General features: G+C 38.6%; 1 protein-coding gene across 2 annotated transcripts in view; it reads right to left on the reverse strand.

Moving 5' to 3' along the window:
- Nucleotides 1-221: 221 nt before the first annotated feature.
- NDUFA12 (NADH:ubiquinone oxidoreductase subunit A12) overlaps nt 222-16,497 on the reverse strand; it is a 71,043-nt gene continuing 54,767 nt past the window's right edge. Inside the window, exon 4 of one of the 2 annotated variants that reach the window (XM_004465762.5) lies at nt 222-501. In XM_004465762.5, the coding sequence (XP_004465819.1) occupies nt 321-501 (181 nt within the window). In that variant the 3' untranslated portion in view covers nt 222-320. The remainder of the gene's footprint in view (nt 502-16,497) is intronic. The other variant, XM_071219010.1, reaches the window with a different exon arrangement.

Raw genomic sequence — 16,497 nt, forward strand, 5'->3', positions numbered from 1 at the left:
TGTTTGGCTCAGCTTGGGTTCAGGTTCTTCCCTATCAATCAGTTATGGCAGCGAGGCAGGGTCACAAAGCACAGACATGACCATTTAGGGCTGTTATCAGAAAAGGGGAAACTGTAAACCAGGTTGTCACCCCAACCGAAGTCTACTCAATTACCCAGGTTTTTAAGCTTTTATTTCACAGTTGATGGAATGACAAAGGCAAAAAATCACAAAAGACAATGTTCAGTCAAACAATTTTTATCAAGTTAATGATAAGCAGTTAAAAGTGCAATTACATGAAAAGATCATATTTTACATATTTAAACAATTTTTAATTGTCTTTACTTGCAAGGTGTTGAAGGTGGGACCCACTCCTGAATCTTCTTTCTAGTGGTAGAATAAGGTACATACTGTTCTTGAGTGCCACTCATATTGAATTTATGGTTTGCCCATATGAATTTACGAGCAGTAGGTGGTTTTGTTGTTGGGGGATCATCGGTCATGCAGTGAAGCCAACGGTGCCTTAAAGGGAAAAAAAAAAAGCTTGAAGAAACAGTATTGCATAGTGGGAGGGGGGTGGTTAAAAGGGCAGACCAAGGGCTATACCAGTTAAACTCTCCTATATCATAGTGTTTTCATCTGTACATTCTAGGGTTATACTTCTGGGTATGGTATAAGGATTAAATGAGATAATATGCATAAAGCAGTTAGAAATATTCCTGTGTATTGTAGGTAATCAACAAATGTTAGTTATTTTTATTATCCTTACTGTAGTTCATCAAATCTATTACATCATTGATTTTAAGATATGCTATCATTTTATGTACATCTAAGAAAAAATGCTGTCAATTATTGATTATAATATTGATTGTAATATGTACACTGATTTCAGATATAAAACCACATTTTTAGAATTGATAAAATACAGTATTACCATTAACTGCTAGAGGCAGATTCTGGACTTTCAGCATACTATGTGAGTGCTGTTTTGGCTCATGAAGCGCTAGGATGAAATGCAATGATGCTACTGTTGAAGAAGAGCGTTTCCTCATGCATCTTATATTCAAGCTTAAAATCTTAGCACTACATATAACAAAGTATTTGTTACATTAAGAATATTAAGTCACAACCCAAAGTTCACTAGTATTTCAGTTATAAGTGCTTGACAATATAATTTCAAAGGATATTTGATGGGATATGCCTAAAGGGAAAAAAAAAGCTTGAAGAAGCAGTATTGCATAGTGGGAGGGGGGTGGTTAAAAGGGCAGGAATCTAGCCTAAAGAAGGGGGAAAGGTGGCTGGGAACATGGAGTGGAAAGAGAAGAGACCAGTGATGAGGCTACTAGTGATGGAGAGGGAGGATACAGTCTGAGGAACAGAATAGAATTAGGCAGGAAGTCAAGCAGAGGGGTATATGGTGGAAAAGAAGAAGACAGAGAATTTATTACAGATCTCCCAAGGTCCAGAGCGCACAAGGCAGAGATGTCCTAGATGGGAAAAGGAAGGAGGAGGTAAGCAAAAAATTGCAACTGTGAGGAAAAGAAATGGTGATGACCCAGCTGCAGAGAAAAGGGCAAGAAGAAAAAGGTTTTGGATTAACTAAGACTAAAGCTGAGAAAAATTCATGACCCTACATAAGCTTAAGAAAATCTTAATTGATATAGATAGGTATAGTTGGTTATAATGAATCAGAATAGAGATAAAATATGATTACTCTTGCTCTATTTGTGTCTAAATATAATTGTATCATGATCAGACTTGATTTGAGAAACCTGTCCACACTGGGTTGGGCTCTCTTTCACATACTCTAAAGTAACCTGGGGATTAGTGAAAGTGACCCTGGACCAACAAACCACAACTACTAACATGAGTTCTGAAACCCTTGTGAGTCATTGGTGGTGAGACAGATTCACTATCCACTTTAAAGATGGATTAGCTATCAAAAATCAAGGCTGTCACTTATCAAAGGGCTTTATGCAAGCTTAAGGAACAACAGAAATATTTAAATTTTACCTCATCTAAGCACCTTAAGTAACCAGAGAAATACTTTATTCAAACAATTGCTGTCAAGACCCCTGAAGGTTAAAATGATATCTAAGGAACAATAATCCAAATCCAAAGCTAATATATGCTATTCAGTTACTTAAGTGAGGAACTGAAGAGCTCCCTGAAAAACAGAAAATGCTCAAGAAAATTGAAAGTTAATTTACACCATGACACACAAATTCTGAAAATGTTTATACTAGCAAGGCTAAAGGCAAGAATATGGAATGAATAAGAGATAATCTATACTCATTATGGTGGCATAAGAAACTGTAAGATATAAGAAAATGTTTAAAGTCATGCCAGGCTAAAATAATCCTTCTGTTATAGTAATTATTATTTAATATAGGCTTAAGAAATCATATTCCATACCAAAAAGTTCTATTTGCAAAAGAATTTTTGGCTGAGTCATTTTTATTCCAACTAACTGAAGATGCCAATGTACTAACAGTATTCTCTAGAAAAAACTGTTGCAGTTGGCATTAGACCCACTTCAATTTTATATCACTACTAATATCTTAAAAGACAAAAATATAAAGTTTAAGTTTGATAAAGTTAGTGAAAATGCAAATAAGGAGATTGGAAGATTGGGAAAAATGCAAATTAGAAAACTTTTTTTTTTTTTCTTACTGTAAATGTTTCTTTTATTTTTTTTTTTTGCTTTTTTTTTTTTTTATAATTTTTTTATTTTTTATTGACTTTGTAATAATATTACATTAAAAATATATATGTGAGGTCCCATTCAACCCCACCCCCCCACCCCCCCTCTCCCCCCCCCCAACAACACTCGTTCCCATCATCATGACACATCCATTGGATTTGGTAAGTACATCTTTGGGCACCTCTGCACCTCATATACATTGGTTCATATCATGGCCCATACTCTCCTCTATTCCATCATGTAGGCCCTGTGAGGATTTACAATGTCCGGTGATTACCTCTGAAGCACCATCCAGGGCAGCTCCATGTCCCGAAGACGCCTCCACCTCTCATCTCTTCCTGCCTTTCCCCATACCCTTTGTCCATTATGTCCACTTTTCCCAATCCAATGCCACCTCTTCTATGTGGACACTGGATTGGTTGTGTCCATTGCACCTTTATGTCAAGAGGAGGCTCAGATTCCACCTGGATGCTGGATGCAATCCTCCCATTTTCAGTTGTAATCACTCTAGGCTCCATGGTGTGGTGGTTGTCCTTCTTCACCTCCATCTTAGCTGAGTGTGGTAAGTCCAATAAATCAGATTGTAGGTGCTGGAGTCTGTTGAGGCTCAGGATCTGGCTATCACATTGTCAGTCCAGAGATTCAAATCCCCTAAATATATCTTAAACCCCAACATTAACTGCACCTCCAGCTCATTAGCATGAAAGTCTTATGAAGGGAGATCCCATCTGAGTCCAGATTCATCACACATAAACACCATTTCCAAAGAGGGGCCATCTGCCCTGGTAGTTAACCCCATCGGCCATGACCATAACTCCCATGGGTCTCTTTAGCCCTCAAAGGAACCAATATCTGGGGGTTGTATCTGCTTTATCTGTCTCTCTGACTCTGCTCAGTTGTGCATGAGGGCAAACCTTCTGCCAGCCTCCAGACTCTTTTTTAGAAACTCGTAGCCATATAAACTCATTTCTCCTTTCCATTTCCCCCTTACTTTAGGTCAAACAGCATTTTAAAGTCATGGTATTTTATGTAGACATGGATATTCTGCTGATCCGCATTGAACCTTCCATATAAGGTCATTTTCCAGTTGCATCATCAGTTGGTAGTTGATAGTGGTCCCTCGTTGCCAGGGAGGCTCATCCCCGGGTGTCATGTCCCACGCTGGGGGGAAGGCATTGCATTTACATGCTGAGTTTGGCTTCGAGACTGGCCACATTTGAGTAACATGAAGGCTGACAGAAGGAAATTCCCAGGCACAAAGTTGCTCTAGGCCTTGTTATTATTTTGGGTTTATCAGCTCACAAGCATAGTCATTAGTATCAGGGGCTCACTGTTGAACCCTCACTCCCTCCCGGTCCCCACCACTGTACCTGGGAGACTGTCGCTGCTCCCCTAGGGACCACGACAGAGCACCACTGGCCAGGAACCCAGTACCCCCCCTACTGTGGTTTTTAATTGTTGCCACTATGAGTATATCCAAACATTACCATGCACCCTGGACATATGTTCTGTACAGCTCCCTGTCAGTCATATATCATCTGTCATTGGTATCCCATACCAGTATCCCTCCATTGCCATTGTTGAAACACTCTGTGATCCAGAACTCCCCGAAATTTGAAGCCCAATATAATGTCATGGTCCCTTACTAGGGAATGGCATATAGCGATGAGTTTTAAGGATAGATAAAGAACTTGGATAAAGTTAGATAAAGAACTTAGATAGAGAATGTTGACTTGAAAAAATTCCACATCCTATTTTTTTCTTTTCCCCCCCCCCCCCCCCCCAATTATTCAGCTTTTCTTCACAGGAGTCCTAGACCACAGCAATGTATATATATAATATACAGTACTCCCACACATCCACCAGAAAACCTTTTCCCTTCCACAGTGATACTCTTACGCCCTATTCATATCATATTTACTTAAAGTGATGTACAGAGTCTGAGACATTAGCTTTCTAACAAGGTGACATCTGTGTTTACATTATGGTGCATACTTTAGGATACACAGTTCTTTACATTTTTAGTTATCCTATGTTTTACATTATGGTTTACATTATCAGTCTGTCATCTCCTATATGTTATGGTGTAATATTACATGTTTTATATCCATCCTTGTGTACTCTCAAGAAACTCCTCTCTTACCCCCCATTTACTTTGGTTCCACACATTTAATGTCCATTTTCCCTTCCACCTTGGTGCCCTCAGTGATAGCCAACCTCCGTTTCCTGAGGAGCCACTTCCAGAGTAGAAAACTTTTTAATGAAAATATTATGTTTTGGGGAAAATTCGGTATTCAATTATGGTGAAGTTGAGTAAAAATAAATAGAAAAAATATTAAATCATAATTATTGTGGCGGTGGAGTTGGCCCAGTGGTTACGGTATCCGTCTACCAAATGGGAGGTCCGCGGTTCAAACCCCAGGCCTCCTTGACCTGTGTGGAGCTGGCCCACGCACAGTGCTGATGTGCGCAAGGAGTGCCCTGCCACGCAGGGGTGTCCCCACGTAGGGGAGCCCCACACACAAGGAGTGAGCCCCATAAGGAGAGCCACCCAGCATGAAAGAAAGTGCAGCCTACTCAGGAATGGTGTCCTACACACGGAGAACTGACACAAGATGATGCAACAAAAAGAAACACAGATTCCCGTGCCATTGACAACAACAGAAGCAGACAAAGAAGACGCAGCAAATAGACACAGAGAACAGACAACCAGGGTTGGGGGGGAAGGGGAGAGAAATAAATAAATAAATAAATCTTAAAAAAAAATTATTGTAATGCCATCAAATTATTTCTACTTTTGGAAACGAAGCTGAAATCTGCAACATAACTCAAATGGAAATAAATCCCATTAATTAGTCTTATTTTCAGTTGGATAAGAAAAGAAAGGATGTCAAAGTACAAGGAAAGGCATTTCTAGACCCGGTGTTAGATGAAAGCATCATGAAATAAGAACAATATGGTCAGAAATCAGGCTTGATTCCCAAGATTGAGCATGTATATTATATGAGAAGAAAAATTAAAAGTTGCATGAATTTTTGTCATTGTTGACTGTTAATTGTGAAAATGTTTTTATTACTGGGAATTACCTGAAAGGGAAAATTAAGCTTTTATCTTTGCTATTAATACCAAGCTTAAAGACTGTTTTCATCTGCAATGACATTATTTAACTTTTTATTCTGAAATAATTTTAAACTTACAACAGTTGCAAAAATAAACAAACCCCATACAGAGAACTCCAACATACCCACCACGAAGATACCCAGATCCACCAACTTGTAATATCTTGCCACATTTGTTGTTTGTATGTATGTAGGTATGTATGTATCTTCTAAACCATTGAAAATAGAGTGTATAAATGGTGGTCTTCGAACATGTAATAATTCCATGTACATTTTCCCAGAACAAGGACATTCACTTATGTAACCACGTTTAGTACAGCTATCAAATTCAAATCTACATTCCAACTTTTTCATATGCCCCAATAATCTCCTTTTGGGCCTTAACTCCTCCATTATTAGATCCAGATCCAGTCCAGGTTTATACACTGCATTTAATGACCATTCATTTGCAATGATGTTTATAATCTATTTAATACTGCATATTTTTTATTTCTCAAATTTCCTACTGAGCTATTTTAATCTTTCTTTTTTTTAAGATTTCTTTATTTATCCCCCTCCTATTCTCCCAGATGGTTCTCTCAGCTTTCTGATCATTGTTTGCTCACCTTCTCCAGGACGTACTAAGAACCACACCCATGACTGCCCACATGAGAGGTGAGTGCCCAGTGGCCTGAGCCACATCTCCCCGCAAGCTGCAGTGCCTGCTAGCTTTTGGCATTTGCTATTTGCAGCGGGGGCAACGTCTAGCTTGTTGCGGTTGGGGTAATGTCTGCTCATCTTTTAGGAGGCACCGGGACCTGAACCTGGGGCCTCTCCTGTGGTAGGTGAGGACCCAACTGGTTGAGCTATGTCCACTTCCCTATTTTAATCTTTCTTCACAAACAGATCCCTCCATTTTGCACTTTAAAGGGATGACATCCTCAAACTGAATGGCCATTTAAGTATAGCAGTGAAGTTACAAAGAAGACGGATTAATAAAGCTCAGAGACAATATTGGTGAATATTTATATTCATGAGATGCATTTATAATCACAGGATATGAAGGGCCATTTCTTTTTTTTTTAAAGATTAATATTTTTATTTCTCTCCCCTTTCACTCCCCCCACCAGTTGTCTGCTCTCTGTGTCCATTCACTGTGTGTTCTTTTGTGTCCACTTGTATTCCTGTCAGCGGCACCAGGAATCTGTATCTCTTTTTGTCACGTGATCTTGCTGCGTCAGCTCTCCGTGTGTGCGGTACCACTCCTGGGCAGGCTGTGCTTTTTTTGCGCAGGGAGGCTCTCCTTACAGGGCAACTCTTTGTGTGTGGGGTTCCCCTATGCGGGGGATACCCCTGCGTGGCACAGCACTCCTTGCATGCATTAGCACTGTGCATGGGCCAGCTTACCACACGGGTCATGAGGCCCTGGGTTTGAACCCTGGACCACCCATGTGGTAGGCGGACGCTCTATCAGTTGAGACAAATCTGCTTCCCGAAGGGCCATTTCTAATCTTAATATCATAGGCAAAAAATCATAAAGAAAAAATATAGATTTTACTATACAAAAATCAAAATTTCTATATCCTAAACACTTCAAACAAAATTTAAAAGATGAAAGAAACAGGATGAATTATTTGTGGTATACAGAAAAGAAATTTATCTATCATTACATATCAGAAAGAAAGTCAAATATCCAAGAGAAAAATGGGCAAAAGACATTAAAAGGCAAGTCATGAAAGAAAAAAGAAAAATGGCAAGGAAACAAAAAAGCTAACTGAAGGAAATGCAGATTAAAACAAGATACAACTTTTTACCTGCCATGTTGGTGAAGTTTTTAAAAACAATAATATCCACTATTACTGAAGGTTAAAGGGAAACCAACAATCATATACTGCTGAATTTATATACTGTGAAATTGCTAGAGGGCAGTTTAGCAATATGCATCAAAAACTTATAAAACATGTAGATTCGCATGCAACAATTTTACCTGTAGGAATTTCCCTTAAGGAAATAATAATATTGATCACACCTTTACTTATAATATTGAAAATTAAAAAAACAAGAATAATAGGGAAGAGTTAATTCACAGTATATCCATATGACAGAAGACTAAAGAATCATTAAAATTTTGACTTAAGAAAATGTTTACGTTTAAAGAGTGAGTTATTTTATTTATTTAATAATACTTAATAGCATTAAATATCACAGGCACTGTTATAAGCATTAACAAATATTAAACTCATTTAATCCTTATAACAATAACCAGTTCCATGAGGTAGATATTATTATCCCATTTTAATATATGAGGAAACAGGAGCTAAGAATAGTTAAACAACTGGCCCAAAGTGGAGGGGCTAGGAATCAAAATCAATTAAAAAAGCCCAATTACTTCAAAAACAACACCTAGGGAAGCAGATTTGGCCCAACAGATAGGGCATCCGCCTACCACATGGGAGGTCCAAGGTTCAAACCCAGGGCCTCCTGTCCTGTTGATGAGCTTGCCCACGTGCAGTGCTGATGTGCACAAGGAGTGCTGTGTCACACAGGGGTGTAAAGGTGTAAGGAGAGCCACCCAGCACGAAAGAAGTGCAGCCTGCTCAGGAGTGGCGCCGCACACATGGAGAACTGATGCAGCAAGATGACGTTACAAAATGAGACACAGATTCCAGGTGCTGCTGACAAGAATACAAACAGACACAGAAGAATACACAGCAAATGGGGACAGAAAGCAGACAATTGGGGGAGCGGGGAAGGGAAGAGGAGAAAAAAAAGAGGCACTATAATAAATTAAAAAGAAGAACAACAACAACTAAAAGGATACACAGAAAAAGAAGAGACCGGAAGAATATATATAAAATGTTAACAGTGGTTGTCTCTGTGTGGTGGGATAATAGGTTATTTTTCTGTCCTTTGCTATTTTCTATTATATAATAAACATGTACTATGTTATAAATTACTAAAAAGTAAAATGCTTCTAATTCAAACCAATTCTAGAGATATTTAAAAATATCCAAGTCATCTGTCATTTATTTTGAGTCTATAAATCGGTTCTGTCTACTTTTGATGCCATTTTATCACACTTAAGGCACTGTAAACAATAACAACGAAAAATCACTGTCTTTGAAGTACTCAAATGTTTTAGTGACAGCTTGTTTCTCTCAGTCTACCTTAATGGAAAATTTTTCTAAGTCCCAAGGTACAACATGATTCACTGAAGATGGATAGTCATCATTTAAACTGTCTTTTTATCTCAAAACCTCAAAATTTTCCACATATGATGATCTTTAGCATGCACTATAGTACTGATAACCTATGAACATAATAAGGTTTATTCTGGAAACTGGAATCAAGAGCAGTTCCTTATTTACCAATAGTAATCAAATAGTTTATTTTGACAGCCTAGGTATGGAATTTTCCAACAACTCATCTTTGTAAGATGTTAGTTAGAACTAACTTTAAATGAAGCACAGAATAGCAAGTGCACATAGTCAACAAAAGGTGAATTTTAAAAATCAAAATAATGTCTCCTGCTTAAAATTAATATATTTTGGGAAACGGACTTTGGTCCAGTGGTTAGGGCGTCTGTCTTCCACATGGGAGGTCCGTGATTCAAACCCCGGGCCTCCCTGACCCGTGTGGAGCTGGCCCATGTGCAGTGCTGATGCGTGCAAGGAGTGCCGCGCCACGCAGGGGTGTCCCCCGTGTAGGGGAGCCCCACGCACAAGGAGTGCGCCCCGTAAGGAGAGCCGCCCAGCGCGAAAGAAAGTGCAGCCTGCCGAGGAATGGCGCCGCCCACACTTCCCGTGCCCCTGACGACAGCAGAGGCGGACAAAGAAACAAGACGCAGCAAAAAGACACAGAAAACAGACAGCCGGGGGAGGGGAGGGGAATTAAATAAATAAAAATAAATCTTAAAAAAAAAAAAATAAATAAAATTAATATATTTTAACACAGATAGGATATAAAGAAAAGTAACATTTTGTAACAGCAAAATCTACCTAAACATGCTGTTTATAGTTTCTTAGAATACACTTTCTTAATGTTCTGATTTCTGGAGGAGGAAAGAAAGTGAACATTAGGAAGGATCTACTTTGAAAAGAACCTTGCGACACACTGTACTCAGTAACATACATCAATTCAATTCAAGAGGTATTTTATACAATGCTTACTAAGTGAAACAAACAGGCTAGATTAAGCAGATTCACAAAGAGTAATAAGACAATATCCCTGCAACTGACAGCTATAAATGTAAGGGAGTAATGTTTTAAAAGACTGTAACAGAGAGACTGTGGAAAGATGGCAGAGTAGGAAGTGCCAGGATCAGTCCCTACACCAAAACAACTATTAAAGAGCAGAAACTGTCTCAATCAACTATTTGAAACATTGGACTTTAATAAAACACTGTGCAGGGAAGAGGAGGAAGAGGCTGGTAAATCATGTTAAATAGGAGTGAATTTCACACTCCAAGTACTGGTTACTAAATCAGGCAGCAGTGGGGACTGCAGCCCAGGCTCCTGGTACAGTTTGCAGGTACCAGTGTGGACTATAAAGATCTAGTTTTCCAAGATCTGGTGGTATGTGGTCTGGTCATTCGTCACTGCTTTTCACTAACTATTTCAGATTGCTGGGATGCCCAGCTCTAAGGGTGGCTTTTGCTCCAATTCATTCTGGGCAAAAATGGCAGATGAGATTTAAAGAGGGTACCTTCCTCAAAACCACGGTTATGAAATAGTATAAGCAAACACATTAGTCAGAAACTAGAATACAGATTACCAGGGGATGGGATAGGGAGAGAGAATGGGTAGTTAAGGCTTAAAATATAAAAGATTCCTAATTGAAACTATGGAAATGTCTTGGTAATGGATGGTGGTAATGGTAGCACAACATTGTGAATGTAAATAACAGCATAGAGGTATACATCTGAATGTTATTAAAAGGGGAAATGTTAGGTTATATATGGGGACAGAATAACATTTTTTTAAAATTCCAAAGAAAAATAGCTAGAGGACAGGCAGAAACGGCCTGGAAAAAAGTGTTCTAGGTTTTAGGATACCAGGGGAAGGCTGGACACCACCCAGAAGAGAGAGAGGCACAGAAAAAAAAAAATCTCAACTGTAAGACCATGAGTAGAAGCTGCAACTGTAGGTGCATGTCTCCCACACTAAAAGTAGATAATTTTGAATTCTCTGGCCTTGGGCAAGCAGCTACAAACAAAGGTGGCTACAGGGATCTACCTCCCTAGGAAACAGGAGTAAGAGGGGCACAGCATAATTTGGTGTGCTATGTCCCATGAGCCCTTCCAGGCCAGGAGGGGCCACATCATTGTTTACACTGGAGCCATCACAGGAATAAAGAGATTGGACCCTCTCAATTACCCTCCCTGCTGACCAGGACTGGCTGTTGATGCAGAGGAGAGTGGAATTATATTCTAACAGGGAAAAGGGAGGAGACTGGGAGCAAAGTTTGGAGATATCCTCTGAGAAAGTCTGAATTGCCGGGCCTGAACAGTCTCCTGCCTCTAAGCAAGATCCAGTCACAGTGTTCCAGGGGGTTTGAGTTGCAGCAAACACACTCTGACCAGATTTTCAAATGAGAGGGTTGCCAGAGAGCGCCATCTGCTGGCAAACCAAGGAAGCTGCATGTAGGAAAAGAAAAGTCAATAGAGGCTTCTTCTGGTCTTTACAGCCTCCCTCCCCATGAGCCTTGAAAACAGGTCTGCAACCCATCATTGGGTCTATTGCTCAGATTTGAGCAACTAACAGGGACAATTCTAAAGACCTGGAACAAGGTGAAACAAAAATCAAAGAATGGCACTAACATACAGCTTCCCATCAATAAATCCCCACAAAAGGAAGGGAAATTGAGCACCAAAGTAAACTCACCATCATAATCAGATGCCTAGGCAACAACAAAAAATTGCAAGCCATACTCAGAAAATGGAATAGCTAAAGCAAAGAAAAATATCAAAGCCCCAGATGAGACACAGAATTTGAGACAACTAATCAACAAGATTTATAAAAATTTTCAAAATCTGAGTTGAAAGACCACATGATTAAAGAGATAAGGGACATCAAGACACTGAGCAGTCACAAAGAAGAATTTGAAAACCTGAACAGAAAAATAAGAGAGCTCATAGGAATGAAAAACATGATAGGTGAGCTCAAAAAACACCTTAGAGGTATACAACAGCAGACTCAAAATGATAGAAGAAAGAATAAGTGATTTAGAAGACAGAAGAGCTCAAATTGAAAGAGAAAGAATGGGAAAAATTGAGCAAGGGCTCAATAGAATGATAACAGAAAGTGCAACAACATATGAATCATGAGAGTTCCAGATGGAGAATAGAAGGGAAAAGGGGCAGAAAGAAGATATGAAGAAATAATGATTGAAAGTTTCCTAACTCTCATGAAAGAAAAGAATTTATATGTCCATGAAGCAAAGTGTACCTCAATCAGAATAAATCCAAATAGATGTACTCCAAGACACATACTACTCAGCATGTCAAACATTAAAAATAAAGAGAAAATTCTGAGAGCAGCAAGGGAGAAGCAAACCATCACATACAAGGGACACCCAGTAAGACTTAGTGCAGATTTCTCATGAGAAACCATGGAGGTGAGAAGACAATGGTATGATATAATAAGCATAATAAGAAAAACTGCCTGCCAATAATTCTTTATCCAGGAAAAATATGAAGATGAGTTTAAAATAGTCACAAATAAACAGAAACTAAGAGAGTTCATAAAAAAGAATCCAGCTTTGCAGGAAGCACCAAAGGGAACTCTACATTCTGAAAAGAAAAGACAGGAGAGAGAGTCTTGGAGGAGTGTTTAAAAGGGAAGACAATCAGAAAGGATAACCAAAAGGGTAATGACAGATGAAAATCAAATATGACTAGGAAAGCCAAAGAATACAAAGGTGTAAGTAAATAATGCATTTACAGTAATACCACTGAATGTGAATTGGATTAAACTCCCCAATCAAAAGACACAGGCTGAAAGAAAGGATAAAAATGTCATCTGTATGCTGCCTAGAAGAGACTCACCTTAGACCACGCATATAAATAAGCTGAAAGTGAAAGGCTGGAAAAAGATATATTCCATGCAAAGTATAATCAAAAGAAGACGAGGAGTTAAAAAAAAAAAAAAAAGAGTGAGCAGGGGTAGCTATATAAATATTGGACAAAGCAGACTTTAAAAGCAAAAGAGTTATAAGATGCAGAAGGCCATTATATGTTAATAAAAGGGACAATCCCCCAGGAAGAAGTAACCATTATAAGTATTTATTCGCCTAACCAGGGTGTCCCAAAATACAAGACACAAACTCTGGCAAAACTGAAGGGAGAAACAGATATCTTTATAATAATAGTTGGAGTCTTCAACATACCATTCATATCAATAGGTAGAACAAGTAGAGAGAAGATCAACAAGGAAATAGAAAACCTAAACAATAAAATAAATGAGTTAGACATAACAGTCATATACAGAATGTTGCACCCAGTCCCTGGGGCAGCTTGAGCCTCCACAGCTTATCCAGCGCCAACTACATCCTTGGCTCCTACTACACAACCAGCATGGGAGACAGGGCAAGAAAGCCCTAAAGAGAAAAACTGCACCTAGAATAAATACATATAGTAAGCTAGATGCCAAGACACCAACAAAAAATTACAATCCATACCAAGAAACAGGAAGATATGGCCCAGTTAAAGGAACAAGATAAGTCTCCATATGACAAAAAGGAGTTGAGACAATTAATCACAGGTGTTCAAACAAATCTCCTTAATAAATTCAATGAGATGGCTAAAGAGATTAAGGATATTAAGACGATATTGGGGATAAGCACAAAGAAGAATTTATAAGCATACATAAGAAAAATAACAGATCTTAAGGGAATGAAAGGCACAACAAATAAAATTAAAAATAACTGGAATCATATAATAGCATATTTGAGAAGCAGAAGAAACGATTGGTGAGCTGGAAGAAATGGCCTCCAAAAGTGAACATACAAAAGAAGAGATGAAGAACGAAAAAAATTGAACAAGGTCTCAGGGAATTAAACAGCAGCAAGAGATGTGCAAATATACATGTCAAGGATATCCCAGGAGAAGAGAAGGGAAAGGGGGCAGAAAGAATATTTGAAGAAATAATAGTAGAAAATTTCCCAACCCTACTGAAGAACATAGATATCCATGTCCAAGAAGCACAATATACTCCCATCCTAATAAATTTGAAAAGACCAACTCCAGGACACATACTAATCAGAATATCGAATGCCAAAAACAGAAAGATAATTCTGAGAGTAGCAAGAGAAAAGCAATGCATAACATATAAGGGATGCCCAATAAGATTAAGTGCTAATTTCTCATTAGAAACCATGAGGCAAGAAGACAGTGGTATGATACATTTAAGACACTGCAAGAGCGGGAAACAGACTTGGCCCAGTGGTTAGGGAGTCGGTCTACCACATGGGAGGTCCGCGGTTCAAACCCTGGGCCTCCTTGACCCGTGTGGAGCTGGCCTACGCGCAGTGCTGATGTGCGCAAGGAATGCTGCCCCATGCAGGGGTGTCCCTGCGTAGGGGAGCCCCATGCGCAAGGAGTGCACCCGTAAGGATTGCCGCCCAGGGCGAAAGAAAGTGCAGCATGCCCAGGAATGGCGCTGCCCACACTTCCCGTGCCGCTGACAACAGAAGCGGACAAAGAAACAGACAAAGAAACAAGAGGCAGCAAATAGACACAGAGAACAGACAACCAGGGGAGGGGGGAGAAATTAAATAAATAAATAAATCGTAAAAAGAAAAAAAAAAAAAAGATACTGCAAGAGAAAAAAATCCAGCCAAGAATCTTATATCTGGCAAGACTGTCTTTGAAAAATGAGGGCAAGCTTATAATATTCACAGAAACAGAAACTGAGAGAATTTGTAATCAAGAGACCCGTTTTGCAGGAAATACAATGTGTGCTATAGTCTGAAAACAAAACAGGAAAGAGAGGCTTGGAAAAGAGTTTAAAAATGAGGATTATATCAGTAAAAAAAACTAAAAGTCTCAAAAGAGTAGTGAAAATAAAATATGACACATAAAATCCATAGGTCAAAATGGATTAAATAAGAACTGCCTTTACAGTAATAATGAATGTTAATGGATTAAACTTGCTAACCAAAAGTCGTAGACTGGTAGAATAGATAAGAAAATATAAGCCACCTATATGATGTCTGCATGAAACACATTTTATAAATTTAAGGCATGCAAGAGACTCATTTAGACCCAAAGATACCAATAGACTGAAAGTGAAAGGCTGGGAAAAGATATTCCACATAGGTACCGACATAAAAAAAAAAAAAAAAAGCTGGAATAGTCATACATATATCAGATGAAAGAGACTTTAAAGGACATTAGTAATGCAAAACCTGAGAAGGAAGTCAGGGAAAAAAAAATTCCGTTTACAATAGTGACTAAAAGAATCAAATATTTAGAAATAAACATAACCAACAATATAAAGCACTTGTATTCAGAAAATGACAATGCATTGTTAAAAGAAACTAAAAACAAAACAAAACAAAATCTAAATAATTGGAAGAACATTCCATGCTCATGGGATTTGCAGACTAAATACCATTAAGATGTCAATTCTACCCAAAATGATATACAGATTCAATGTGATCCCAATAAAAATTCCACCAGCATTTAAAAAATAAATGTAAAACATGATTGTCAAATTTATTTTGAAGGCTAATGAGTCCCAAATACATCCAGAAACATCTTAAAAAGGGAAAGCAAAGTTGGAGGACTCTCACTTCCAGACTTTAAATCATATTACCTAGCTACAGTTGAAAAAACAGCCATGTACTGACATAATGACAGACACACAGACCAATGGAACCGAATTTATGGTTCAGAAACAGACCCTCACATCTACAGTCAAGTGATTTTTGACAAGCCTGTCAAACCCACCCAGGTTGGGCAGAACAGTCCATTCAACAAATGGTGCTAAAAGAACTGGATACCCATAGTCAAAAGAAAGAAAGAGGACCCCCTGTCTCACACCTTACACAAAAATGAACTTGAAATGGATAAAAAACCTAAATATAAAAGCAAGAACCATAAAGCTTCCAGAAGAAAATGTAGGAAAACATCTTCAAGACTTGGTGGTAGGTCGTGGATTATTAAGGGAGATAAGAGGAGGACTGAAATAGACTACTGATGCTTAATGTATGTAGAAGTTTTAATTAACTTTACTGTAAAAGTATGGAAATGTATAGAGTTAATGGTAAGACATTATAGTACATAACAGCTGGCTTATAAATGGGAATGTGGCTGGAGAAGGTAATCTAGGATGTAAATGTCAGTTGAAAGAAAGCTAGAGAATAATCTAGGGACTGAATAACACAGTAAATCCAGAGGTGGATGAGAACTGTGGTTGATGGTACAGATGCAAGAGTGTCCTTTGTGAGGCAGAACAGATGTACATCACTATTGCAGGGTGGTGGGAATGTGGAGAAGCATGGGAAAAATAACAACTGGAGTGACCTATGGACTGTGGTTAACAGTAATCATGTAATATTCATGCATCCATGCCACAGATGTACTATGCTAATAATGAGGGAGTATTGAAAGTGTGCCAAATGTATGCTATTGACCTGGTAACAGTCTGATGATATTATCTCATAATCTGTAACAAATTTTCTACCATGGTGTGGTGTGGTGATAGAAGGGTGTTG

The sequence above is a fragment of the Dasypus novemcinctus genome, chromosome 12 (genome assembly GCF_030445035.2).
Source record: "Dasypus novemcinctus isolate mDasNov1 chromosome 12, mDasNov1.1.hap2, whole genome shotgun sequence".
NCBI lineage: Eukaryota > Metazoa > Chordata > Mammalia > Cingulata > Dasypodidae > Dasypus > Dasypus novemcinctus.